We start from the raw sequence: 27,425 nt of genomic DNA on the forward strand, positions 1-27,425 counted from the left end.
ATAGTATAGTATGTCATCAAAAATCATGAAAAAACGTCATAGTATAGTATGTTGTCAAAAAATCATGAAAAAAGTCATAGTGTAGTATGTCGTTAAATATCATGAAAAAACTTCATAGTATTGTATGTCGCCAAAACTCATGAAAAAAAGTCATAGTATAGTATGTGGCCAAAAGTCATGAAAAAAAGTCATAGTATAGTATGTTGTCAAAAATAGTGAAAAAACATCATAGTATAGTATGTCATCAAAAATCATGAAAAAAAGTCATANTTATGTTGTAAAAACCATGAAAAAACGTCATAGTATAGTATGTCATCAAAAATCATGAAAAAACGTCATAGTATAGTATGTTGTCAAAAAATTATGAAAAAACTTCAATGTATAGTGTGTCATCAAAAAATGATTGAAAAATGTCATAGTATAGTATGTCATCAAAAATTATGAAAAAACGTCATAGTATAATATGTCGTCAAAAATCATGAAAAATTGTCATAGTATAGTATGTCGTCAAAAATTATGAAAAAACGTTGTAGTATAGTATGTCCTCAAAAATCTTGAAAAAACAACATAGTATAGTATGTCGTCAAAAATCATGAAAAATTGTCATAGTATAGTATGTCATCAAAAATCATGAAAAAATGTTGTAGTATAGTATGTCCTCAAAAATCTTGAAAAAACGACATAGTATAGTATGTCGTCAAAAATCATGAAAAATTGTCATAGTATAGTATGTCATCAAAAATCATAAAAAAAAGTCATAGTATAGTATGTCATCAAAAATCATGAAAAAACGTCATAGTATAGTATGTCGTGTATAGTATGTCATCAAAAATCATGAAAAAACGTCATAGTATAGTATGTCGTCAAAAATCTTGAAAAAACGACATAGTATAGTATGTCGTCAAAAATCATGAAAAAATGTTGGAGTATAGTGTGTCGTCAAAAATCATATGAAAAAATGTTGGAGTATAGTGTGTCGTCAAAAATCATGAAAAATTGTCATAGTATAGTATGTCATCAAAAATTGTGAAAAAACGACATAGTATAGTATGTCGTCAAAAATCATGAAAAAACGTCGTAGTATAGTATGTCGTCAAAAATCGTGAAAAAGCGTCATAGTATAGTATGTCGTCAAAAATCATGAAAAAACGTCATAGTATAGTATGTCGTCAAAAATCATGAAAAAACGTCATAGTATAGTATATCATCAAAAATGAATAAATAAATAACCCTTGTTGGTGTCTTTCCTGGTAATACAACTCTAACCATACTTTACCTGTTGCCCAATGTGCTTCTTTACGTGCTCCTCTCTGGCTGTGAAGACTGAAACAAGTCTTCGTGTCTTCATGCGATGGTTGAAGTCAATGGTTCAGTGTGGTTTGTCCAGTCTTTGTTGGTTTTAACCATGGGTGGAATTTTGATGGCAAAGGTGGCTCACAGACACAAATCCTGAAAATGATGCCAGTTTTTCAGAGCTAAACACAACCATGCTTTCTCATGATTTTGATATCTCCCCTTCATGAAATGGACAGTTGTGACAAAAATATTTTATTTAGCAAACGGAGATAAAATTGATCAATGCATTGACTCACTGAAGAGTAAAACCCTATTGAAGTGTGGAAGTAATTAATCTCATGTAATTTTTCACCTGTTGCTTGAGTTTAGTTCAAATTTGCACTAATATCTGCTCTAGACCTGAAAGCAACATAAATATCAAACTATGTTTTTATCATAAACCTACAGCCCAGAGGTTTTGAAATCCAAAGTTGCCTTCTTTTTTAAAAGACAGTCACTTTTACTTAAGGCAGTATATGATATATTGGCACAGTTGAAATGAAACAAAAACAGTGACACCATAAAGCAAATGTGTTAAATGTGTTTTTATCTCTTTTATACTTTTGGAGATACATAAAAAAAAGGTTAAGTCCATTAAACCCTATGAAGTGCCACATTTCAAAATGTATCTCCTCTTACAATGTTAAAACAAACACTCCACTATAATGGATACTCACAACACTGTAAAGATTTCAACAGATTCAATCTTTACTTACAAGAACTACTGGGTAGAAAAAATTAAACAGCGCTGAGCAAATGTTGCCTCGATTACTTATTTTTTTATTTTTTTTTAACCACCTAAAAAAAACAATATCGGCATAAGTGTACGCTATGTATAGAATGTTTTCACTGCTTTACCTTGCCATCAGACTGTCTTTCTGACGCAGAACTGAAGCCGTTATCTCAAAGCCACCAGACTCCACTGACAAAAACAGTAATTTTACTTTACACAACAGGGAGAGTTGTTGGTCTACCACTGTCTCCATCAGTTATTGTGTAAGGTAAAGCAGTGAAAATATTCCAAACATAGTGTATACTTAATCCAATATTGACTTTTTTAGAATTGTTTTTTTCTAAAAACTACATTTTGCTGCAGCCCTGCCCACAGCAGTACAGTTGATGGTCACCAAAAGTCATAGTACAGTATGTTGAAAAAAGTCGCGCTTTGATGGTCACCAAAAGTCAAAGTATAGTATGTCGAAAAAAGTATCACCATCATGGTCACCAAAAGTCATAGTATAGTATATTGAAAAAAGTCGTACTTCCATAGTCACCAAAAGTCATATTATAGTATGTCGAAAGATTTGCATTTTAATGGTCACCAAAAGTCATAGTGTTGTATGTCAAAAAAACTGCACTTAAATGGTCACCAACAGTCATAATATAGTATGTCGAAAACATTTGCAGTTTAATGGTCACCAAAGTCATAGTATAGTATGTTGAAAAAAGATTGTGCTTTCATGGTCACCAAAAGTCATAGTATAGTATGTCGAAAAAAGTTGCACTTCCATGGTCACCAAAAGTCATAGTATAGTATGTTGAAAAAGTCGAGCTTTCATGGTCACCAAAAGTCATAGTATAGTATGTTGAAAAAAGATTGTGCTTTCATGGTCACCAAAAGTCATAGTATAGTATGTTGAAAAAAGTTGCACTTCCATGGTCAACAAAAGTCATAGTATAGTATGTCGAAAAAAGATTGTGCTTTCATGGTCACCAAAAGTCATAGTATAGTATGTTGAAAAAAGTTGCACTTCCATGGTCAACAAAAGTCATAGTATAGTATGTCGAAAAAAGATTGTGCTTTCATGGTCACCAAAAGTCATAGTATAGTATGTTGAAAAAAGTTGCACTTCCATGGTCAACAAAAGTCATAGTATAGTATGTCGAAAAAAGATTGTGCTTTCATGGTCACCAAAAGTCATAGTATAGTATGTTGAAAAAAGTTGCACTTCCATGGTCAACAAAAGTCATAGTATAGTATGTCGAAAAAAGATTGTGCTTTCATGGTCACCAAAAGTCATAGTATAGTATGTTGAAAAAAGTTGCACTTCCATGGTCAACAAAAGTCATAGTATAGTATGTCGAAAAAAGATTGTGCTTTCATGGTCACCAAAAGTCATAGTATAGTATGTTGAAAAAAGTTGCACTTCCATGGTCAACAAAAGTCATAGTATAGTATGTCGAAAAAAGATTGTGCTTTCATGGTCACCAAAAGTCATAGTATAGTATGTTGAAAAAAGTTGCACTTCCATGGTCAACAAAAGTCATAGTATAGTATGTCGAAAAAAGATTGTGCTTTCATGGTCACCAAAAGTCATAGTATAGTATGTTGAAAAAAGTTGCACTTCCATGGTCAACAAAAGTCATAGTATAGTATGTCGAAAAAAGATTGTGCTTTCATGGTCACCAAAAGTCATAGTATAGTATGTTGAAAAAAGTTGCACTTCCATGGTCAACAAAAGTCATAGTATAGTATGTCGAAAAAAGATTGTGCTTTCATGGTCACCAAAAGTCATAGTATAGTATGTTGAAAAAAGTTGCACTTCCATGGTCAACAAAAGTCATAGTATAGTATGTCGAAAAAAGATTGTGCTTTCATGGTCACCAAAAGTCATAGTATAGTATGTTGAAAAAAGTTGCACTTCCATGGTCAACAAAAGTCATAGTATAGTATGTCGAAAAAAGATTGTGCTTTCATGGTCACCAAAAGTCATAGTATAGTATGTTGAAAAAAGTTGCACTTCCATGGTCAACAAAAGTCATAGTATAGTATGTCGAAAAAAGATTGTGCTTTCATGGTCACCAAAAGTCATAGTATAGTATGTTGAAAAAAGTTGCACTTCCATGGTCAACAAAAGTCATAGTATAGTATGTCGAAAAAAGATTGTGCTTTCATGGTCACCAAAAGTCATAGTATAGTATGTTGAAAAAAGTCGCACTTCCATGGTCACCAAAAGTCATAGTATAGTATGTTGAAAAAAGTTGCACTTCCATGGTCAACAAAAGTCATAGTATAGTATGTCGAAAAAAGATTGCACTTCCATGGTCACCAAAAGTCATAGTATAGCATGTCGAAAAAAGATTGTGTTTTCATGGTCACCAAAAGTCATAGTATAGTATGTTGAAAAAAGTCTTTCAACAGGATTTATTCTTTTAAAAGGAAGGGATTTAAATCTTTGTAAATATAGCAGACTTTTGGTGATCCAGCAGGGAGTTCTTTTCTTCACCACAGAGGTGTTTTGATTTGGTTAACGCTGCAGCGTGTGTTGGTCAGCTGGTTTACATGCTGATCACTGCTCTTCTCGTTAATGCTCGTCTCTGGGTGATGGTGTCAGTAAGTATTCACAATATATACTTTATGTTCACCTCGCAAATGTAATTATTTAGACATTAAATTAAAACAAGCTTGCAACCGCTGTCTTTTGTGAAGATGAATAAGTACAAGTTAACTTTAGCTTATCAGTGCTGTAGACTGTCCAGGTGCCACACTGACTTTGCAGTTGAGTTTCGCCTCTTTTGTTACATCAACATCATGTTATGGACAAACAATTACATAATCCATTATTGACATTTGTGAATCTACGCTGAATCGTCCACATCCGCATCGCAATGGATCTAAGAATCAATTTTTTCCCTCACCCCTTGCTGGTAGATTTGGTTTATCAAAGATGATAGCAAAGCAACACAGTACAAATAAGCAGAAACGTCACATAAGTCAGACCACCATGTTTAACTATATATATTTAAATGTTACAGTTAAGACTGAAAATGACAGCAGAAATAAACAGGTTTACCAAATTCACATATCTGCAGCTCAAAACAGTCACCAGTTCTCTCCCCAGATGGGATCGTTGTTGTTAGCGTGATGTCACGGTTTTTTAAATATATATGCTAGTTTTAGTTCTGTAAAAAGTGCAGGGCACATGTCCCCTCTGTGTCCCCTGTAATTTACGGCCCTGTTTTAAGCTGGTCTTCAGGTCTTTCTTTCCCCAGCTTTAGTTTTTGTTCTTTCCACCGCTGCCTGTGGAAAATCGTGATGAAGACCTGTGATACAGTCCAGAGACAGAATTTCCAGTTTCAACATTGGCTTGTTTACATGCATGTTTGTACATTTGTGTGTGTGAATGTACAAAATAATGTGCCGTTGGGTATTGAAATACTTTTCCATGTGTTACTGCTTTGAGTGTGTGTGTGTTGGGCCTGTTATGTAACAGTGGACTCTTGGGAATAATTAAGTCAGCAGAATGTACAGAACAGTATATACACATAAAATGAACCATGTTATTTAGCAGAGTGGGGGGAAATAAGATCACGTGTAGTGTAAGGACACACACAGACACCAAGATACACACTTCCAGTATACACAAACACACAGTACATTGCATTGTACATTCATCCTTCCTCCACACAAACACTTGGCTTGTTTCCCCCAAAACATTTAGGAACTATAAAATTCTGCAAAAGTTCCTCGAGCATGTTTATGATCTAAGACTCATACCACGATGTACCCTGGGCCTTCATAACATGACGTTTTGCTGTACTATTGGCAAGGAACAAACATTAAAACCAGGTTACTTTAAAATTAGTTCTGAAGTTCCTGAATTTTGGGTGGAAAACACAGTCTATCCAGCCGTCACTTCATTCATTCACACATGACCGTATATCACTGAAGTATCTGGATTACATATAAAATCACAAAGACACACCGAAATAACACCAGAGCAGTCACCCAACATAAAATTAGACATTTTATTGTTCTTACGTTTGATCTTTTCTCATGTTCTTCTCGAAAAGAGAAGTATAGCAGTACACTCTTTGTTTCATAGAAAATGAAAAAAACAAAACGACAACAACAACAAAGTTATACATTTTATTTTTCCCTTTGATCATTTTTGTTTTTGTATTTTCTCCCATGTTTCGGAAGAGTAATATTGTCATATAAAAATACTATATTACATAGAATAGAACTTTACACAGTTTGAAAAAAATACACAATATCAACGCATACATTATTAACGGCCCAATCCGGAATCACAACAAGCTTTGATGCCACTTGTCAAACATCTTTTTAAAATTATTTAATCTTTATAATATAGAGTCATGGAGATTATTTTTTTAAACTGTTAAAATGTTTCCATTCCGTAGAGTCACAGCCACAGTTCAGGTCCAGTGAGGAAGTTTGTATTCATATTTACAGTAAGGTCATTATTGTTAGCTTCTTAAATGAATTGGGCAGAATGCTGTTATTTAGCATAACAGATACTATGATTAGCAAATTACCGGTAACTACAGTTTCCTCTGCAGAAAGCTAAAGGTTAGCTTGCTAAGTGCTATCGTTATATTGTAGCTAAATGTACCTGGGTTGTAAGTTAGGCTAAGGTTAGCTGACTTATGGTGTAGCTAAAGTTATCAGGTCTGTAAGTTAAGCTAATAGCTGACTAAGTACTGCAGTTGTGATATAGTTAAATGTCTCTAGGTTGTAAGTTGGGTTAAATTAGTGCTACAGCTATGATGTAGCTAACTTAAATGTTTCTGGGCTGAAAGTTAGGCTAATGGTTAGTGGACTAAGTGCTATAGCTATAATGCAGGTAAATGTTACTGGGTTGTAAGTTTGGCTAATGGTTAGGTGATTAAGTGCTATAGCTAAGATGCAGCTAAATGAATCTGGGTTGTAGGTTAAGCTAATAGTTGACTAAGCTGACTAAGTGCTGCAGTGACAATGTAGCTAAATGTATCAGTTGTAAATTAAGATGAAAGTATGTTCACTTTTGATGTAGCTAAATCTGTCTAGGTTGTAAGTTAAGCTAATGGTCAGCTGACTAAGTGCAAGAGCTACGATGTAGCTAAATGTTTCTGGGTGGTAAATTTGGCTAATAGTTAGCTGATTTTTGATGTAGCTAAATGTACCTGGGTTGTTAGTTAGGCTAATGGTTAGCTGACTGAGTGCTATAGCTATGATGAAACTAAATGTATCTGGGTTGTAAGTTAGGGTTATGTTTAGATGACTAACTGCCATAGCTATGATGTAGCTAAATGTATGTGTTGTAAGTTAGCCTAATTGTTAGCTGACTAAGTGCTATGCTATGATGAAGCTAAATGTGTCTGGGTTGTAAGTTAGGCTAATTGTTAGCTGACTTGGTGCTATAGCTATGATGCTGGTAAATGTACCTGGGTTGTAAGTTTAGCTAATGGTTAGCTGACTTAGTGCTATGTTATGATGAAGCTAAATGTATCTGGGTTGTAAGGCTAAGGCTAATGGTTAGCTGACTTTTGATGTAGCAAAATGAACATGGGTTGTAAGTTAGGCTAATGGTTAGCTGACTAAGCGCTATAGCCATTATGTAGCTAAATGTTTTTGGGTTGTAAGTTTAGCTAACGGTTAGCTGACTAAGTGCTACGATGTAGCTAAATGTATTTGGGTTATAAATTGAGCTAATGGTTAGCTGACAGGACACTACGGTTAGCTAGTTAACTGTTATCTCCCACAGGCAGAGGAAACTTTGCCGTCTGGCCTTTTGAAAAAATTTAAAGTGTAATTTATCATTAAAAGTTATGATAATAAAAATGTAAATACTGTCTATATTTACATTACATTTTATTTCATATATATTGTTGCATGGAATTAGGTTGATGAAGTTACTATAATTTCATGTGTAGCTATTCACCATATGTTCTGATACAATGTGATATTTTTCTTTTTTCTTTTTAAATATTTGCATGCAATGCATTTGTACTTAATGCACGTGATGTGCCATGGGTCAGCACTGTTCCCCAATGACCGGCTTACATTGCACAATAACAACTCATGCAGTAGAAACTCCAGCACGTGCTCCATCTCCAACAGGAACTTGTTAAAGAAACACAGAGCAGTGGCCCGCCGCCAACGCTGTCATTATGGGAAAAGAGGAATGCGACTTCCCCGGCTTGGTTTTCCCTCCTGGCTAAGAGATTAGATCCAGCATCCTCTTGATCAGACACTGGCTTCTTTTTAAGCTTTAGGCTTAGATGAGCCATAAAAACACAATATATATTGTGTGCTTGAAGGAGGCAGGCAGGAACGGCAGGCATGAACGTGAAAGTGACTGCAGCTGATGATGTAATAAATGTCTGATTATGTAATCATTTGTCAAATGAAATGACATCCTATAACGGGTTCGGGGCTAATGACCACAGGCCGGCGTGTGCAGCTGCAGCATAGCCTAATCTGTCATGAAATCTTAGGACATTTCTCCCCTTAAATTCAACACATTAGTGACTCAATCATTTGTATTGTAATTTAAAATGGTCGCTATATCAGTCCTACTTTGTCACAGTAATTTACTGTTTAGTCATTTTAACGGTGTCATTTGTTACATTTATTACATTAAACAACTGGGGTGAAGCTTATTTTCTTATAAACTTCACTCATCCGTGGGACTTTTGTTGCGATTCCGGATTGGGCTTTAAACTGACCTTTGACCCAGAAATGCATAGGGAGTATGGATGACCACACATACGTACATACATACATAAAAACCAACAGAACAAATTTGGAAGGCTTTTCTCAGCATTTTGTCTTTTTTTTGTTGTTGTTGCTTTACAAAACTCTTTTTTCTTTTTTGGCCACTTGACATTGCGTAAAAAACACTCAGACACGTTTGTTCCGTTGTACATGAAAATACTTACAGTGCATGGTATTCAACAGTGTGCTTCTTTTTTTATTTATTAGTAAGTGCTTGGAGAGAATGTCCCTTTTTTTGTTGTTGTTATTTATGAAAAAAAAGTTGTCTTTCTCTGGCTCGCTCACACAAAAAAAACCTTGAGTTTATATTGTTTTCAGTCTCGTCAGGGTTTTGGAACAGCCCCCGGCCCTGAAAAATATCACCGCTGTACAATGAAATGTACACCACCTGGCTCTCCCTCGACACACACACACACACACACACACACACACACAGGCTCTCCCTCGACACACACACACACACACACACACACACACACACATGCTCAAATGCTCATACATGCTTAAAAGGGAAAAAAATGACATCCTTATACGTACATGTAAACACACATGTATACACACAGAAGCCTCGACACACACACAGACACACACGTTCTGATAGTCATATACACACAGGCTCCCTCATTCACACACACAGACACACACACACACACACACACACACACACACACATGGGTGATCTCAAAGGGGGCAGCTGGATTCAAACTGTATTATGTAACAATGTGAGGAAAGAGTGGGAGACATACAAACAGTGAGAGCGCGAGAGAGAGAACAGAGGTTGTGATTGTTACTGTCGAAAAATTTTCCAATCCTTCAGAGGACAAAGGCTATTCTCTGTCTCCTCTCTCTTTCACTCACACACACACACACACACTCTCGCATGTATTAATCCTGTGTGTCTCTGTGTTGTACGTACTCTGTTACACACACTCTGTACACTCATATTAGTTCCTCTTTTGTGCTAACACACAGAGACACACACACATAAAAATGTACCATCAGACCCGTATACACTCTTTTCTCTGTGTCACATACACTCTCACACACACACACACACTCTGCCAAGTGCAGCAGGAGGGGAAGCGACAGCCAGTCTCATTGCTGTTAATCCACACATAATAAGGGCAAAGAAAGTTTTGGCAGGAATAAGAGAAAATCGCAAAGACAGGAGGTGAAGGAAGTGGAAGGAATCTGCTGTTACCAAACGGACCAAAAATAGTTGGTGAGGAGAGATGGGATTGTTAAAGAAAAGTAGTTAAATGAGAGGTTCGGGTTTCTTGGAGCTTGGTATGTGGGTATAATAAGACAGAGTTGCAAAGTGAGTGGAGCTATTTCAGGCGCACTGACAGCTGGAGCATTTCCACATCTCAGACGGGCGTTAAAACTCTCCAGTTCGAGTCATCATTGCAAGAGATGAAGTGTTAGGAAATGTCTAATTCTTTGATCTGAAGTCGCATCGGTGCATTTTGGTACGAAACATTCAATCACGGATTCAAGATCTGTTACTTGCATTGCTAACCGCTGGTGGAAGCTAAAGATTATGCCGTTGAGAGGACTATCAACTGACCATAAGCTGTATAAAACAATGGCCGTCACCCACTGGTTTGTGGAGTGCATTTTGAAGCCTCGAGTTTGGCATTTTGGCTGCTGCCATCTTGGATTTTTAGAGCCAGAAGTAACCGTATTTGGACGAGAGGGTTGAGCTTAACCTAATAATAACTGCTAGCTTGGTTAGCACAGCAGCTATGGTTAACTGTAATAATTCTACTACTAACTCTGCTACTCTTTGATACAGACCGCTGCGGACGTGATGCAGCAGTACAGAGGAGGAGAAACTTTCCATTGTAAGGCTCCGAGATAACATTATCTTCTCTGTTCTGCTTAGAGGTGGTGAATTTACAGCTCCCAGATGCTTAATACAACACAATCTCTGGCTTTGTTTGATATCTAGTGTCAGCAAAAAATGTGGTTGCACATTTCTGATCCGTCATTAGCGCTATTAGCTTGTTTACAATATTACATGAATGCTGCTGTGACACTAAATGTCCCGCTGAGCTCCATTCAAACTTTAAAACTTCATACGGAAAAAACTAATCATTACATATTTGTATTAAATGGCCAAATCTGATTCCACTGACATAATTCTGTTTCCAGTACAACCCTAGCTCTTTCCGTAAAAACTGAACATTCGACTCCTTAGAGAGTCTTTAGTCTCTGAACAAGACTTTTTTGGTGACCAAAATGTCAACTTTCATGAACTGAATACACACTTAAATAGTGACAGCTACATCTATACTCTGAATCTGGGGTACCCCAGCACCCACCTGCCACTCAAAGAAGCCACACCCTTAATACGCATAACTTTAAATATGCGTAAATAACTTATAAAAGTTGGCCGATTGACGCCGATGTTAACACTTATTTTCATCACTAATAAAATGCAGGGAATATGGTGTTTTACTTAGAAATGATGTCCTACTTTCTGCACTATAAACTAACTCTGTTAAATTGGCAATAATAAGAAGAACTCTGGTACTGTGAACATACATGTGAATGTCTTAATTCATATAGACCTTGCATGATTATTTTATTTCCCAGAGGTTTACTGCCTTTTTGCACATCATATTTTTGATTTATTTTGTGTTCAAATTGTTCATGTGCTGCTTGTTTCACACAATTTCTGATAATAAAAGTATTTGAAAATAGTAAAATGTTCTTCCTTCAATTTATATCTTTGTAACGAGTGTTTGAACTATATTTAAGCCACCAAAAGCAGGTATTTCGGGGGTTTTTAAATTGAAAAACGTAAAAATTTAATCGGCCGATATATCGATTTTTGTATTCCATAATATTGGAATCGGCATTGGCCCCCAAAAATCCATATCGGTCTGGCCCTACTTATAAATGGGTGATTTATAAAAATTCACTCCCTGTACAGTTGTCATGAAAAGAGAAATTGACTGCAGAGACCAAAATTATTTTTTGTACCAGGCTACATGTGTTTATGTTGGCTGTTATGTTCTGCATTTAACATGGCTGTCTATGAGGACTGATTCACTCTTGGAGCCGGCCTCAAGTGGCCATTAGAGGAACTACTCTTTTTAGGACTTCATTTTTCAGCACTGGGGACTGCTCCTGGACTATGAGACAGTGTTTTGTTTTTGCGTTTTGTATTCACTACAGCTCTAATTCGCACCTCTGACTTGGCTCCAAAGCACTTGCAACCAAGGCTCATGGGTATTGTAGTATTTAGAGCCATCCACCGTGTCTAACTGACAGAGATATCATGATTTCTCAGAAACAATGTTAAGATAATTAAAGGTGAGTAGCATAACATAAATCTAAAGGATATTTATGATATGAATCATGATTTTATGTAGCAGAATCTTAAGTTACTACGTTGAGTCACACCACAGACATCGTTAAAAGAAGAATTTAAAATGGCGATACTTCTGGAACAACTGGCTCCTCCCACTTTGAAACTCTCTATGTAAGTTTAAAGACCACCTGCATCCTAAAGTTAACCCACAGCGACGTTGAGAATTAAGCGGTTTCATTTAGCCAAATCGACTGGGTAACAGCAGGTATACGAACCCTTTCAGATACACCCACTAACATAGAATGTACTGACACACCCATGTGCATGCACATCAGAAACATAGACAGTATACCACAGCCAGACAAACGTTAAGACGAACACATAATGACATACAAACTGCATTGTTTCATGTCCTTGCGTTATCTGTGCATGCTGGCACTGCTGTGTAAGAATGCATGCGTGTGTGTGTGTGTGTGTGTGTGTGTGTGTGTGTGTGTGTGTGTGACTTGTTCCTTGTCTAATCAGCTCAGTTCTTATCTTCATTATCCTGATGAGTTCAGTCTCTATGTTTGCAGATGATACTGTTAACTTTGTTCATGTTCGTTGTGTCGTTAAAGGGCCAGTCTTCCCTACAAAGTCAAACAGCACTAACAGTTCAGCGTTCATGGTTGGTCGATACATTTGAAGGTGCTGTGCGGAGCGTTTTAAATATCAGTTGTCAAAGTAGTTGTAATAGCCTGTTATAAATGAGACTGTGGTGGTGATGATTAGTAGCATCTCTTCCAAAACAGTGGTGCTGTTGATGCTTGGATTTTTGTCTTTTAATTACAGCTGGATTGCCTGTGACCCCTGCTGCTTTATGTAGCAAAGAGGGTGTAACTTGTGTTTTGATTTTGCTTGTTTACACCGGTGCGCTAAAATCTTAACATAAGCAACATAGGTGGGGCTAGCTATCCATCGAGTAGGAATGTGAACTGATAACTGTTGAAGCACTGATAATATTTGTGACTACTTATGCATGTCAGTCAATAGGTTAATTTTGCTTTTCTTCTTAGAGGTACTGGCACTACGCTTCACCACAACAAAGCTGATATTAATATTCATGTAACACTGGTTAGCTAGCCACTGCCACTCTGTATTATCAAAGATACTGGATTACTACAAGATGGCCCACCTACAATATACTCCCATTGTATGAAATGGTATACATTTCCGATCTCCTAAGTAGGCGTTGTCCCCCGTACCCCAATGAAAGATGATGGAGAACCGCCAATCAAATACGAGTATATATATATATATATATATATATATATATATATGTCACATTTTTCACTATATCACTGTTTAGACAAATCTGATGTTTGTGAAGTCTATAAACACAATGATTGAACAAACATTACTATTTCTGTATGTACGTTTTGTAATTAATAACATGGTTATCGTAGATTAGCTGGGCTAACCGTTGGCTGTTAGCCGTTAGCGGTGTCTGTAATAACTCACTAACTTAATAAACAGTCCATGAAAAAAATATTTTTTCCAGCAGATATCTTAGTTACAACATGATTGAGCTAGCAAAGCAGTTTTGTGTTGCTATGTGTGGTNTAAATTTTCTCCTGATTTGTCCGTCTGAAATTTGCCATTTTGATGTCGGAATGTTCTGAAGATATGTGGCTTGTGATAAATGGGTCCAATATTTGCGTCCCTGACTATGGGGCGAAAGAATCGGCCATAATCTGCAATCATGTTCATTTCTCCCACTGAAGTCAATGGACTCAGGACCTGCTGTTAGTCTCCGAAAGGGCGTGGTGGTCGCGAACCCCACGTGACACTGATACAGGAATCTGACTAGCAGTGGACCGTCTTGGTTTATCCACCGTCTTTGGTATTATCCACTATCCAGCCAGCTAGCGTCACTGCTCAGCTGGTAATACTGTCCCGACCAGGATTAGAAATAAACCTACCAGCCACCCAATAGATTACCATTGATTCTGTGGCTGGTGAGTGAAGCAAATCTTTGCCTCTGCACATAAGTAATGTATATTTCTCAAACAATCTTTGGTGTTACCTTTAGTTATAGTAAGTCAGCACTGTTCTAAAGTATTGAATATCTGTGTGAATTCTGATGTACGCCAGCAGAAATAACAAACGGACCCTATATTACACGTTTGCCTGTTTACTGTAAAGATGAACCATGTTGGATTAATATGTTCCCATCAGCCTTTCATGTCTGCTACCATTTGTTTTCACCAGAAACTCACCAGCTTTATCTGTTTGTTGCTGAGGAATATTGCTTTAATCCTGTTTTGTGTCATAAAGCAATTATCCCCTGAACCTGCCCCTGTGGCTCACAGTGTAAAATACAGTGTTGAGGCTGTGACAGACTCGTCCATCATGTTTGTTTATAGCAATTATACTAATGTCTGAAAATTTATGTGGGACTAAATTTCTCATAAGTGCTTCACACAGCAGCTTTAACGGCAGAAATTGGTGTTACTAATGATTATTCTGAACCTTGACTCCAATCATGAGCTCTGCTTCTAAAATGCATACAGTAGCTACTGCTGTTTGACTTTGTAGACCAGCAATGAGCCGAGGTGCTCTCAGACAACTGTGGTGGCAAACTGGGCAATGTAGATTGGCAACTCTCCCAGCAAAACCCAAAACAAGCAAACAAGGGGCAATAATCTCCTAAATGTTGCAAGAAAATGTTCTTCTGTTGGCAACACAGTTTTCTCCGGGGCATCTCCACAAGTGTGTTGCAGCAAAAGTTGCCTTTGCTAATAAATCCTTTAAAGATGCCATGTTTCGTCAGAGAGGAAAGCAACTCCTATCCTTCATTCTCTTTCCTCTAACTGGATCAAAAAAAAGTTTGGCAGTTGTGATGACATCATCATCTTTACCTTGTAATGATGGCACAAATTTAATTTTTCCTTGTTTATATCACTGTTCGGACCTTATGATGTGCAAAGGTACCCAATATAGAAGTCCACCTTAATGCGACAAGTGAAAAAAGAGCTAAACTTGACTTTACCAGGAAATTAATTGAATGAATTGCATTGGAGCAGCAGTATTTGACTCTTAGCAGCAATATGGACTTCTATTATGGCTACATCTGTGTAGACCAAAGTCTGAAACAGTTCCTTTATCAACCGTTGGTCCAGTCCTCTAGAAAGTGTCAACAGCCTTTCTTAAAACAAATAAAACCTGCAAACTGAGCGAGGCAGTTTCACTTTAAATTTCCTAAAATCACCTACAATATTATGTAATAAGGCAGATCCCTCCGGCACTAGAAACCTCTATAAACCTGTGGCCTGGCATTACAAACAGCTGAAATTACCTCACCCAAATTGCAGGTTTTTATTCATTTGTTTTAAGTAAAAACAATATTTAAAGAGTCAGAATCGGTAATGGCTGGTTAAAGTGCCAAGTAAGTGGTTGTTTATGTTGGAGCAACACTGCGAGGACTCCGAGCCAGCTTTCAGGAGAGTGTCTCTGGTGGTTTCTCTGCACTGAGCCAGTGCTTCCATGGAGAAATATACGATACGACAGCAGTTCAACCCGGTGTGAATGGGAGGGGGTGACTGTGTGAGCATGCAAGTGTGTGTTTCTCTGTGTGTGTGTGTGTGTGTGTGTGTGTGTGTGTGTGTGTGTGTTCCTGAAGGAGTCTCTGTGTTTAAGTAGAATTATTGCAAGCCGGTGGAGTGTGTGTAGTTTGGGCCAGTTCCTGTAGATACAACTTTGCACTTCATCACCAGTTTGAGTATATCTCCTGCCTGAGTGTGACAGAGTGAATACATGTGTGTGTATGTCCAGAGATTCATCTGTCTGTCTTTTCGTTTGTGTGTGTGTGTGTGTGTTACAGGTCTAGCGGGTGGTCTAAAGTGTTGTTATTGTCCTCTGCGTCCTCGTCGTTTGCCAGCGGGTTGCGACTGATGACCAATTCCAGTCTGTCCCCAGCCTCTGTGATCAGAGGCACCGCCAGGCAGCAGTCAAAGTCCCTCGTCCTCACGTGGTTCACCTGGACAAAGACGGAGAGAGGCTGCTCAGGTAAATGGTACTGCTGTTGGTTAACTGTCAAAGATTGAGACAAACTATTCCTTAACGGTTCTGTATGCGACATTTGGAGCATCAATACAGCTGCAAACCACTATTTGCTTTTAGGGGTGTGCCATAACATCTTGTTCATGATAATACTGGTATCATTTTAATATCATAGGAAAAATGCATATTGTGATGCTCACAATATTTTGACTTGTTGACATATTCATGTCATACTGTTACCCACGGCAACAACAAGCGTGGCTGAAAGCAAATTTATTACAGACTTCGCGGTGGTTCCAAAAAGAGGAGCAGCTTCAGTAGTGTGGAACAAACTGTGGCGTCCTGAATGTTTTATGAACAGCCCCGGACTTCTCAGACTCTTTTAGCGACTTACTGCTCAGAGGGAACTCAGTCAGCGGCTCCTCTGGCAGCAGCACAGCGTCTCTCCCTCTCCTCTCTCTCTCTGTGCGCACACTGGAGTCCGTGTCGTCAAGTGATTTTGTCATAAACCTTTGGTAATGTAAACCTACGTGACGCTCACGGCTCGACAAAACTGAATACATAAACATATTCAGTACACGATTCAGTACAGCACTATATAAAGTGGGTGGTATAGATTCATGATGGTATAGATACAGCCAGTAGATGGCACTAGAGAGCAGAGTCAAAAGTTTCACTCAACAACAAACGAGGCGACAGTGGAGGAGGTTGTAATATTGTACCTCAAAATGGAGGCAGTGTTGGCTATTATATGCACGGACAATTATTTTCGCTACTTTCGCTATGTATGTTACATATCACCAATATGTTTAATTCTGCTACATTTCTTTGTCGTCTCCTACAGTCATATCTCGCTTGAACTGCGCTTTCTTGCCTCCACAATCTCTGATGGGGCTGTTCCATTTCACATGTATCCGTAAGCTTTCAGGAAACGTGCACAAGTACGAACGAAATTTACTTAGCCCATGGACAGAAGGCTCCATCTGTCTTCATCTCTTTATCTAACGTTGAGCATAAATGAGCTCTTAGCCGTGAATATCCTTTTATCCTAAAATATGACAATGGACATTCCAAGCTTCATTGGAAAACCTCAATAGATGCTTTGGATGTAAAAAACGACATTCGGTACAGCCCTATTTTTAAGCCATAAAGCTTGTCCTGCTGCCTTGTCATAACCTTGGGCCTTTATGTGTACAAGGGTTTGAAGTTTGACGCTGTTGCACAGATACGGATTTTAACACCCTCAAACATTCAACAGATTTCCTTTTTCCTTTTCATTACCTGTAGGATCCTGTCGTAGGGTTTGAGCCCGGCTCTGTCAGCTGGCCCGTCAGGTCTGATCATGTTGACGTAAACTCCTTTCTCCAAGAAGCCGTCTGACACACTGAAGCCAAAGTCATCGATCTCTGGGTCCTTTATCACCGTCACCTACAGAAGACAGCACAAGGATGTGAGGTTGCTGTGGTGACATTGAATCTTTTTACTCAGTTTAGTGTAAACCAAGTTGAAATGTGAATGCGAAGGCAGCAGCTGTCAGCAGAGGTAGTCCTGAAGGGCCCTGACACAACAAACTAAACACAAAAAGTTCGGTATCTGATAGAGTTTCACATCACAATGTAATGTTTTCTGATAAAAGCTGCACTTGAGGCAACATGCATGACCAGTCAATCAGCAGCGTAAAAGGAAATGACTGGTCAGTCGTCTGTGCTCCTATTCCAAACAAAATAAATGAGCCAACCGTTCTTGAGTCAGTTTGCCTCTGATTGAACAGTCCCTAGGTCCCCAAGTGGTCTCTGGGAAAATTCCAGGGGTCAAAAGAAAATGGGAAAGAGTTTATTTTCACATATTTAATTCCCTAGAGAAGAGAGCCGGGTCTTAATCATATTTAACATTTAAAATCTTTTCAGCTGGAGATCCCTGAAGTAAGACCTTAACAAATGGTGGTCTGTGACCTAACGTGTATTGATTTAGGGGTCCATGACACGATAAAGGTTGAGAACCACTGCGCTAGCGGTGGGGGAAGTAATCGATTCTTAGATGCATCACGATAAACACAAGAACGACAAGAATCGGCATTGATTCACAAATGTCAATAACCAGTTATTTATTTATTAATAGCAGGAGGTTGATGGAAATATAGAGCCACAGGCAGGAGACATTAAGGTGCTTTCAAATTAATTAATTAATGTAGTTAACTTTTAAAACATAAAGGCTGTGGACCATCTACTGTTCAATTTTACATAGCAATTCCATACTATCTTTGGTGAAATATTACAGTATGCAATCACTGGACACTATGATGGACTATATTGCTGTCATTGTTCATTTTAGTCAAACCATACAGTTTGAAAACGAGGCGCGGCTCCAACTAGAAAATAATGTTCTGATGCATTGGATGTGCTGAATGTGCATATTAAGGCAGTACAGGAGGAGGTGCACATTAATAATCCTCCAGGACTGTAACATGCTCATGTTTAACCCTAACAATGTGTCATGTGACTGCGGTTGGGTCGGATTGAGGTTGGAACACGTTCTCACCACAAACGAACCAAAACGATTTTTGTGACACAGCAAGTCTTTGAGTTCTTAAAAATAGGACAAAATTGTGCAGACAGAAAAATCCTCCAGCACACTCAAAATGAATTGAGGGGTTTCTGTATTGTTTTCTTGAAGGAGGACAACAGGGACTGGTGTAATGGCACAATGAGATTCTACTGTACAGTATTCACCCTGCTGCATGTTTCACTGAAGCATAATTAAAAGCAGGATAAATGCTCGAGAGGCGACCGCTGCTTAATACAGTACAACTGCAGGATAAATGCGAGGAGGGTTTATAATTGGTAATGCAGACCAGATGTTTTGCTGAGAACTGTGGGTTAACAAAAATGATGACATAACATGATGTATGAATACTGTATGGTTTTTTAATGAGACACCATTTAGAGGCTGTAACATCTTGGCTGATGGCCAGCGAGTCCATCAGTAAAACAGATTTTAATGTATTTTCTCCCTGTGGAAAACAAATGTATTTCTCATTCCCTGAGCTGCTCACGTTTGAACAAACCCTTGTATAAAGTCGTAATTGTAAATCCATAGGAGGACGAGGACGCGTAGCAGCACAATTGCTGCCAGAGAGGGGGGGGGGTTGCTATACTGTATGTTCTGTATTACATAATATCTTGCACTGTAAAAATGTATTGACTTTCTCAAACTCTTAAAAATGTCATTGTTACGTGAGCTGTATTAAAGTTAATCAATCTAAAATTTGTGCAAACAGGCCAGGAAACAAAACAACTAATGATGGCTGAAATTTATTGAGGTGCTTTGGTGTCAGGTTCCTGGCACTGTGGCACCCTGTCACGGCTTACTGGGACACTTGAGTAGAAACTTAGGGCACATTCACACCAGGATAGTCCGGGGGACTCAGTTTGATTGGGCAGGGAATGGCAAAAAATTTCACACCTTCATTTGGTTCGGTTCACTTTCACACTGCACTTTTTAAAGTGGACCAAACCGCCTGGTCACGCAGAACAGCTGCTCGTTTGGGGGCGGTATTGCCCGAAACAACAACTGACCAGGAAGAAAAAAAGCATGAGGAAGAAGAAAACCCGGCTCATCGATTGACCAGGACCGAAAATGGAAATCCATCCCCTTTAAAACCCTCATTGTTCTTGTGGGTAGCCACAAGTGCCTGCACCTCCTCACTATTCCTCCACTTCTGCCCACGAGACATTTTCCAACTTTTTCTTTTTTTACCTCTAATTCTTCCAGTTCGCACTGCTGGCTTTGTTTCTTTTCTACCCAAAATGCACTGCACTCTCTGTCACTTCCTCTCTTTGGTTCACTGGATAGTTTGCATTTCTCACTGTAAGCGAACCGCACCAGGGCTCACTTGCAAGACTCCCAGTTTTCAAGCGGACCAGGGTTCGCTCGTTTGGTCCGTGCCAGAGTTCGAATGAGCGTTCACACCACTCCAAATGAACTGAACTATCCATGGAGGCGGACCAGGGTTCGTTTAAAGCAGACCAAACAGTGCCAGTGTGAATGCGTCCTTAATGTTATTTCCTACTATGACAAGTCAAAATGTCTGTTGTGAAAAAGGCTTATTAAGATGAAAACTCCCAACACAAAATGACTTAGTTCATTCAGTGGCATTTTTTTTGTGTCAACAGATACAAGATACAGATAAATGTGGAAAAATGTGAGAGCTGGAGGTGAGTGATCTGTCTCAGAGCAGACGGTTTGAAGTTAAAGTAACACTGAAATGATGATATCGAGCTTCTTACCTAACTCTCAACAAGATGGCATTAAGCATATTCCCCAAAAGGCAGAACTATTCCTTTAAACAGAGCATGAGACGCTGCACTGACACCTGGATGAACTAGATATTCTCGCTAACAGCACGTTGCACCTTTTTTTTTCCTGTTGATTTCCGTTTTCCTCTTCCCCAGTAATCCAATGTGCGCCCAACCCTTTACTGAATTTATTTTCCCACTAAACTTTGAGTCAAAATGGCTTTGCTTTACATTTGTTCTTGTCCCGCAGTGTTTACACAACACTCAAGCCCTCACTTTACTTAATCCTACCAACATATAATCCAGGTCCTGACGGAGTCTTCAGACGGAGGTTTGAACTCACTTTGTGCAGCTCCAAAGGCGTCGGGGACAGAATCCCCTGCATCTCCTCTTTGATCCGACGAGATTCCCACGTCCTCTCTGACACTCTCAATGTGGCCTTGGCCTTGGGCTCGTGGTGCAGGAGAGGGGACTGGTTGTCTTGGTGGATGTGGGCCCCCTGGTGCAGGTGGGCCTCATGGTTGAAATGGGCCTCCTGGAGCAGGTGGGGGTCTGGGTGGAATGTAAAGGTTAGTTTTTAAATACAATTAAAAAGCATTTAGTGAACATTACTGTACACAGCAACATGTTTGAACATAAGAGACACTGTACTAGACTCTTTTCTCTTTTTGTCAGTCCTATATCATGAGCTGAGGGACACAACTTCCTTTGGCTCTGTCGCATCTGTCGATAAATTACCTTGGTGGAGTTGAGCCTCTTCATGCAGGTGGGCCTCCTCATGCAGATGGGCACCCTGGTGGAGGTGTGTACCCTGATGCAGCAGGTTTCCCTGGTGCAGGAGAGAGTTTCTCCTCAGCGGGCTCATCCTGCTGTGGCTCAGTATGGGCTCAGCTGGAGGCTTGTTGACACCGTCTACACCCAGACTGATGGCTGTTCCTGTCATGATGGATGCCTGCACAGACCAAAACAACCACACACACACACACACACACACTCTTCTACTTCAGCAAAAACCTTTAACGTGAATGAGACTGATGGTAAAAAAGCCAGTAAAGCCTACGTCATGGTCTTGCGATATTTGCCCAGTGGCTTAGTGTGTTTATGGTTTTCTGTTAATGTTTTTGGTACTGTGATGTCACTACTGTGCACATAAAGCTGGATTTATAATAGCGCTTTAAGGGCTTAAGCTGTTGCTACTGAGCCTACGCACATAGCTGCTACGTAGTGTTCTGGGAAAATGCAAAACAGATATATAGTATAGGTATGTGTAAAGCCTACTATCACTCTATATCACAAAGTAAATGAAAAACTATACACAGTCATCGTGGGGAATATCATCAAAGCTACAGCCTAATCATGTGCAATAGATCTATTTAATGTTGTGGGTGTTACCAGCTGGTAAAGTCCAATGTTTAGTTATTTAACAAAGCCTATAGCAGGACTGCCAACTCCTTGCATCAAGTATAAGCCCAGTTTAAAGGGTAACTTCAGGATTTTTCAACCTATGTCCTCATGTTCTTGTGTTGATGTGACTAATAGCGGCAACCATTTTTGAAACTGGTCCACTATTGAGCGAGAGCGCTGCAGCCGGCAGCTGTGAAACGGACTGCAGTGTAAACACTCAGGGCATTTGTGCACCCTCACACACACACACACACACACTACCCACGCTGTTTTGATACAACGCTGGTTGAAAATCAGAGAAGTTAGAAGTGGATGCTCACACGCAAACTGACCTCGATCTCTCTGAGTAGTTCTGACTGGCCGCAGGTCTCCAGATCCTCAAGCGCCTGACACCAGAAACTGTCATCTGGATCCAGCAGAATACCGTCTGGTTGTTGGCCAATAAACCTGTCAAACACACAAACACATGACATTAAATGGAGCTGCTTTGGTAACAAGACAAACCTACATGTTCCAACACTATTGGATTGAATCTTGGTCATGACTTAATATATCATGTAGACTGGGCTTTTCCTCTATAACATGAGACTTGTATGTACCGTACAACAGCAACCAAGAGTCATTGTCATGTGAACAAATGTGTCTGCACATCAGGGTGGGATTCAATGGGGCATCAGCATCATCTACAAAGCCGCTGTGAAGACAGAGCGGTGTCAATGCCGGGCAAGGCCATTCGTTCTGGTTAAATCCAACATGAGTAATCTTTTAACACCGAGTGTCCTTGACTGACAAGATTAATTCACTTTCACTGTGCAGCTGATTTATTTCTCGCCTCATCCTTCCTCTCCATCTCTCCGCCCCCATTAGCGTTATATAACCCCAGTGAATGTTGCTATCCTCACAAGGCTTAACCTCCTGACTCATCACTATACACACACAGACACAAACACACAGATACTACTCAGTCAGTCTCACTGGCTTCATGACTCAACCTCCACACTGAAATCTCCACTTCAACACAAATGCCTGGTGCTGATACAGGCACGTGGACCAGAGAATCAAATACATCACTCTGTTTCAGAGCTAAAACATCAGCTTGGATGATTAAAATGAGACAGAGTTAGGAACATATGCAGACAGTCAATCAGTTAGAGTGATAAGAAAATTCTGTTCACCGTAAAACTTCAATTAGTAGCCTGGGCTATTATTTGCCACTGAAACCAACAGGCCTGCATTTGGGACAGGCATTTAATTAATTTCATACAAAACTGTTGCTCAACAAAGATCGGGAAATACAATCAAATTGTTTTTATTAAACCAGTATGAATATTACACCATTTTATCCTGTTAAAACAATACTCACAACTTGGATTAATTTTTATGAAAAACGCTTTTGATTCTTTTGATCTGAGGACACTTACGACTCAAGCCTATTTAACATTACACGATTTTCACCGCCACCACCCATTTTGACGTCGCAGAGGATCTTGAGCGCCACCTTTGGTCGAAGGTGAGTCGGCAGATAGTCTGCCACGACGAGTCCTCATGTGTGAACAAGCCTACGAGCAAGTCGCCCCCTCGTCTGTGACTGGGACTGGATATCTGGCATGCTAGAAAACTGGAGAAGTGTGACACGACTGACAAAGAGCATCAGCCAATGAGAGGCGGGATACGTCCCACCTCAGCACGCAGGAGGACGGAAGAAATGTGAGGAGGACAAGCTGCAGGGTTGCCAGGTCCGCTTATTAGCCGCGACTTTGGGCTTGTTTCTAAAGTGGAGTTGCTTATTTGGGCTTGCTCTCTAAACGTTACCTTCCTCTCTATATATCTGTCTAATAAGTTATTTAAACGCATGATAGTCGCTTCTTTTGGGCTTGTTTCCATAGCCCTGGTTGCTTGTTTCTCTCCCAAGATCTGGCAACACTGACAAGCCGGCCGGCAAGCAACAACAACAATGGCGGCGTCCACAGGATCACGGGGAGCGCGTTGTGTTTGGACCCAGGATAATAAAGAATATCCATGCCTTTACGATGTGTCGTCTCCAAGTTTGGTGACATCACCGCGTTATCTGGGGCTCTGTCGGTGAGGGCTTGGTGGAGAAATCTTGTGGTGTGCACACACAGGTCGTAACACAGTTGGCGAGACTCCCGCTGACAGAAACACATGTCGCCAGGTATGAACACTCAAAAGATTGCGATAGTCTCCACGACGCAAAATCAGGGTGAAAATCGTGTAATGTGAACTAGGCTTAAAGGGACATGAATAACTTACAGTAGGTAGTAACTTAGGTTTGAGGTAGCCAGCACCCGGTTTAATACATCTGAAGAACTTCTATAAAAAAAATGAACTGCTTGGCAACCAGACCAGGCGTCTAATTGAGACAGGCCTTTATTTGTCGAAATGTGTAGCCACATTGGGCTGGTAAAAGGGACTGGGAGATCAATTGGGATTAGGCTTTTAATTTAAGTTGTATGTTTATAACTATATACAGTGAGTTATTCCAGCTTCTCAAAGGTGAAGATTCAACTTTCCATATTCAAGTACTTGCATTAAATTATTGAGTACTTAGAGAAAAATAAAATCTAATCTAATGTTAGAATAGGGTCTAAAATGAACACCTAAGCAAAAATAATGGAAACCTTTGTTTCACTGTAACTGAATGGATCCCAGATTTAACACTGTACAGCAGACATTCAGAAACAGTCAGCAAAAATATAAATGATCTTTGATCTGAGTTAAAAGACAAAATTAAGTTAAGTCCTACCCAGGTGGTTTGTCCCAGTCATCCTCACTGAAGCCTCCGTCACTGAACGGATAGTTCTTCCGGCGTCCCGGCGGAGGTGTGTTGCTGCGCTGCTGCTTGGCACTACGCCACTCATGAGGGTGGAGGGCGATACCAGCTGCCTGGTGGCTGTACGTACCTGCAGGAGGAGTGGAGGAACTAGATAAAGACCTCATTTCTTCACAATAAGAAAAGCTACTTGAGTTTGCAATTGCCATCAAACTACACAGTCTACATGTGTTGATATACAGCTTACCCTGGCTGCCATAGCCAGCGTCCAGCCCTGAGCCATCCCATGACTCCATGGCAGAGTCGACGCTGGGAATGGTTGTGGAGTAGAGCTCTGACAGTTTGTTGGTCTGTTGGCTGTCCGTCAAATCGTCCTCCTCAGGGTCACTGAGCTCATTCTCTGTTGTGTCCTCTGCCTCTGCTGCCTTCCTCTCCTCTACATCTTGGCGAGGAGAAGAAGAGGAATTAGGTTTGTCCGATAAAGAGATCATCAAAGGAAAAAGAAATCCGGAGACAAGGCCTGTTTTCAGACAGGTTGATTGTAAGTCATCACAAGGAGGCAAAGGTTACTTGACTGTCCCATTAACTTAACAGACTACGAGCATCTAGGAGAAGGGTTACTGAAGGGAGTCTATAAGAAATGGCAGGATCAAGAGTGCGTACTAAAAGGCTGATTCCGAAAACAACTTCAGGTCTGAAGCTTGGTAATAGCTATAAAGACAAAGAACCAAGAACACAGAATTGAACAAAATAAGACAATAACATTTTGTTTCATTACAACCATGTTGATCATTGTTTCCATTACCAGTTTCCATACTTACTGTCGAGCTGTTTTTTGATCTTGAGGGTGACCGTCTCTCCAGCCATCTGCAGCAGGTGGATAGCTTCACTCAGGGGCTTCCCTTTTAAACTGACGCTGTTGATAGCCAGGATCCGATCACCTACATGAATCGCCCCTGTCCTGGACACACATGAAAACAAATTCACGCACACATAGGTGAGAGGACATACACAGTCACAGGAGGTAATTTTCAATTCAGCGCAATGCACACACAGGAAAATATTACCAGGGCACATCAGGTAAAGATATTGAACATTTCTGCAAACCATGGATATGTTAGAATTGTATGTTAGTATGTGGCGGATACCAGCAGTGTAATGTAACAAAGTAATTATACTACATTACAGTACTTAAGTATGTTTTGGGAGTGTTTGCACTTTACTCAAGTTTTCATATTACTGTCAACTTTCACTTTCATCCACAACATTTCCTAAAACATGTACACTTTTACTCCAATAAATAAAGGAAGGGCGGAAGGGACAGACGAGTGAAGAAATTGGAAGGAAGGAAAACTGGATTTTGTTCTTTAAATCCTTTAAGATGTGAAAAAGACCTCATTTTTCATCAAGTGTAATAAGCTCCACTACTAAGATGGTGTGTTCAGAAGAAATTAACTTAAAAATATCATAAAATTACTTTTGATACTTAAGTACAGTAAATACCAGATACTTTAAGACTTTTACTCAAATAATATTCAAATAGGTGACTTTAACTTCTACGAAAGTCCTTTTCTGGTAAAATATGTGTAATTTCATCACTGGCGGACACATTGAAACTTTATTTTTCAACAACGCTGTAGTTAATGTGTGGTTAGGTTTAAACACAAAAACTACTTGGTTATGGTTAGGAAAAGATCATGTCTTGATTTGAAAAAAGGGCTTTACGTAGCACCACCTCAGTAGGAAATGTCTTGCAGCAATGTCTTGGTAAGAAACAACCGCTTTCCATGGCACTATCCCTGGAGGGAAACCAGCAATGGATTACTGAAAACCACCCAGGTTTGGTGGCTATAAGTCGCTTCTGTTGTTTGAAAGGGGTGGCACGATGGTGTAGTGGTTAGCACTGTCACCTCACAGCAAGAGGGTTTCTGGTTTGAACGATGGGGGAGCCCTTCTGCGTGGAGTCTGCATGTTCTCCCTGTGACAGTGTGGGTTTTCCCGGGTACTCCGGCTTCCACCAATAGTCAAAAAACATGCAGGTTAGGTTAGATGGTGACTCTAAATTGCCCATAGGTGTGAATGTGAGCGTGAATGGTTGTCTGGCGACCGGTCCATGGTGTACCCCGCCTCTTATCCAATGTCAGCTGGGATAGGCTCCAGCCCCCCAAACAACATTTTCTTCTTTCGACTGGGCTGAATAATTAACATTAGTTGTCTAAAGGTGCGGACACACCAAACCGACATCAAAGAACTAGCGGCGACAAAAGCCAACTGTTGCATCGTCTAGGTTGCCCTGTGTCAGTCGCATTTGAACAAACTACACAGACTACATCCAACGGCCAAGTGGCACGTAGGTTCTGCGCCTGTGTGAGAGAGAGCGTAGTGACAGAGTGGTACATCCTGTCAGCCGAGGTGTTACCTATCTGTGTAGCCGAGCACCGCAGCACCTCCACGGACTATTACACTCAGACGGTCCTGGTGTTTCCTCCTCAGGCTCCACTTCACTCAGCTTCACTCAGCTTAACCTGAATAACAAACCAGGGCTCGGTTCTCCAGTTGGATCCAAACGAAGAGCCGGGGCTAGCTGGGAAGCTAGCGGAGGTTAACTGGCTGTGCTCACCTCCGGTCATGCTCCCAGCTAGCTCCGGTTTGTTATTCAGGTTAAAGTGGGAGAGGTAGCAGATCTGTCGGGCAGCTGAGTGAAGTGGAGCCTGAGGAGGAAGCGACGGTTAGCACCGG

General features: G+C 39.9%; 1 protein-coding gene across 1 annotated transcript in view; it reads right to left on the bottom strand.

Moving 5' to 3' along the window:
* Positions 1–16,011: 16,011 nt before the first annotated feature.
* The window catches only part of LOC126386820 (glutamate receptor-interacting protein 2-like), a 274,362-nt gene continuing 262,948 nt past the window's right edge, over positions 16,012–27,425 (bottom strand). Inside the window, exons 18-25 of the mRNA XM_050039415.1 lie at positions 25,508–25,647; positions 24,934–25,128; positions 24,660–24,816; positions 22,228–22,342; positions 21,230–21,443; positions 20,835–21,043; positions 17,478–17,624; positions 16,012–16,173 (exon numbers count right to left, since the gene is read on the bottom strand). Coding sequence (XP_049895372.1) covers positions 16,012–16,173; positions 17,478–17,624; positions 20,835–21,043; positions 21,230–21,443; positions 22,228–22,342; positions 24,660–24,816; positions 24,934–25,128; positions 25,508–25,647 — 1,339 coding nt within the window. The remainder of the gene's footprint in view (positions 16,174–17,477; positions 17,625–20,834; positions 21,044–21,229; positions 21,444–22,227; positions 22,343–24,659; positions 24,817–24,933; positions 25,129–25,507; positions 25,648–27,425) is intronic.

The sequence above is a fragment of the Epinephelus moara genome, chromosome 24 (genome assembly GCF_006386435.1).
Source record: "Epinephelus moara isolate mb chromosome 24, YSFRI_EMoa_1.0, whole genome shotgun sequence".
In the NCBI taxonomy this organism is placed as follows: Eukaryota; Metazoa; Chordata; class Actinopteri; order Perciformes; family Serranidae; genus Epinephelus; species Epinephelus moara.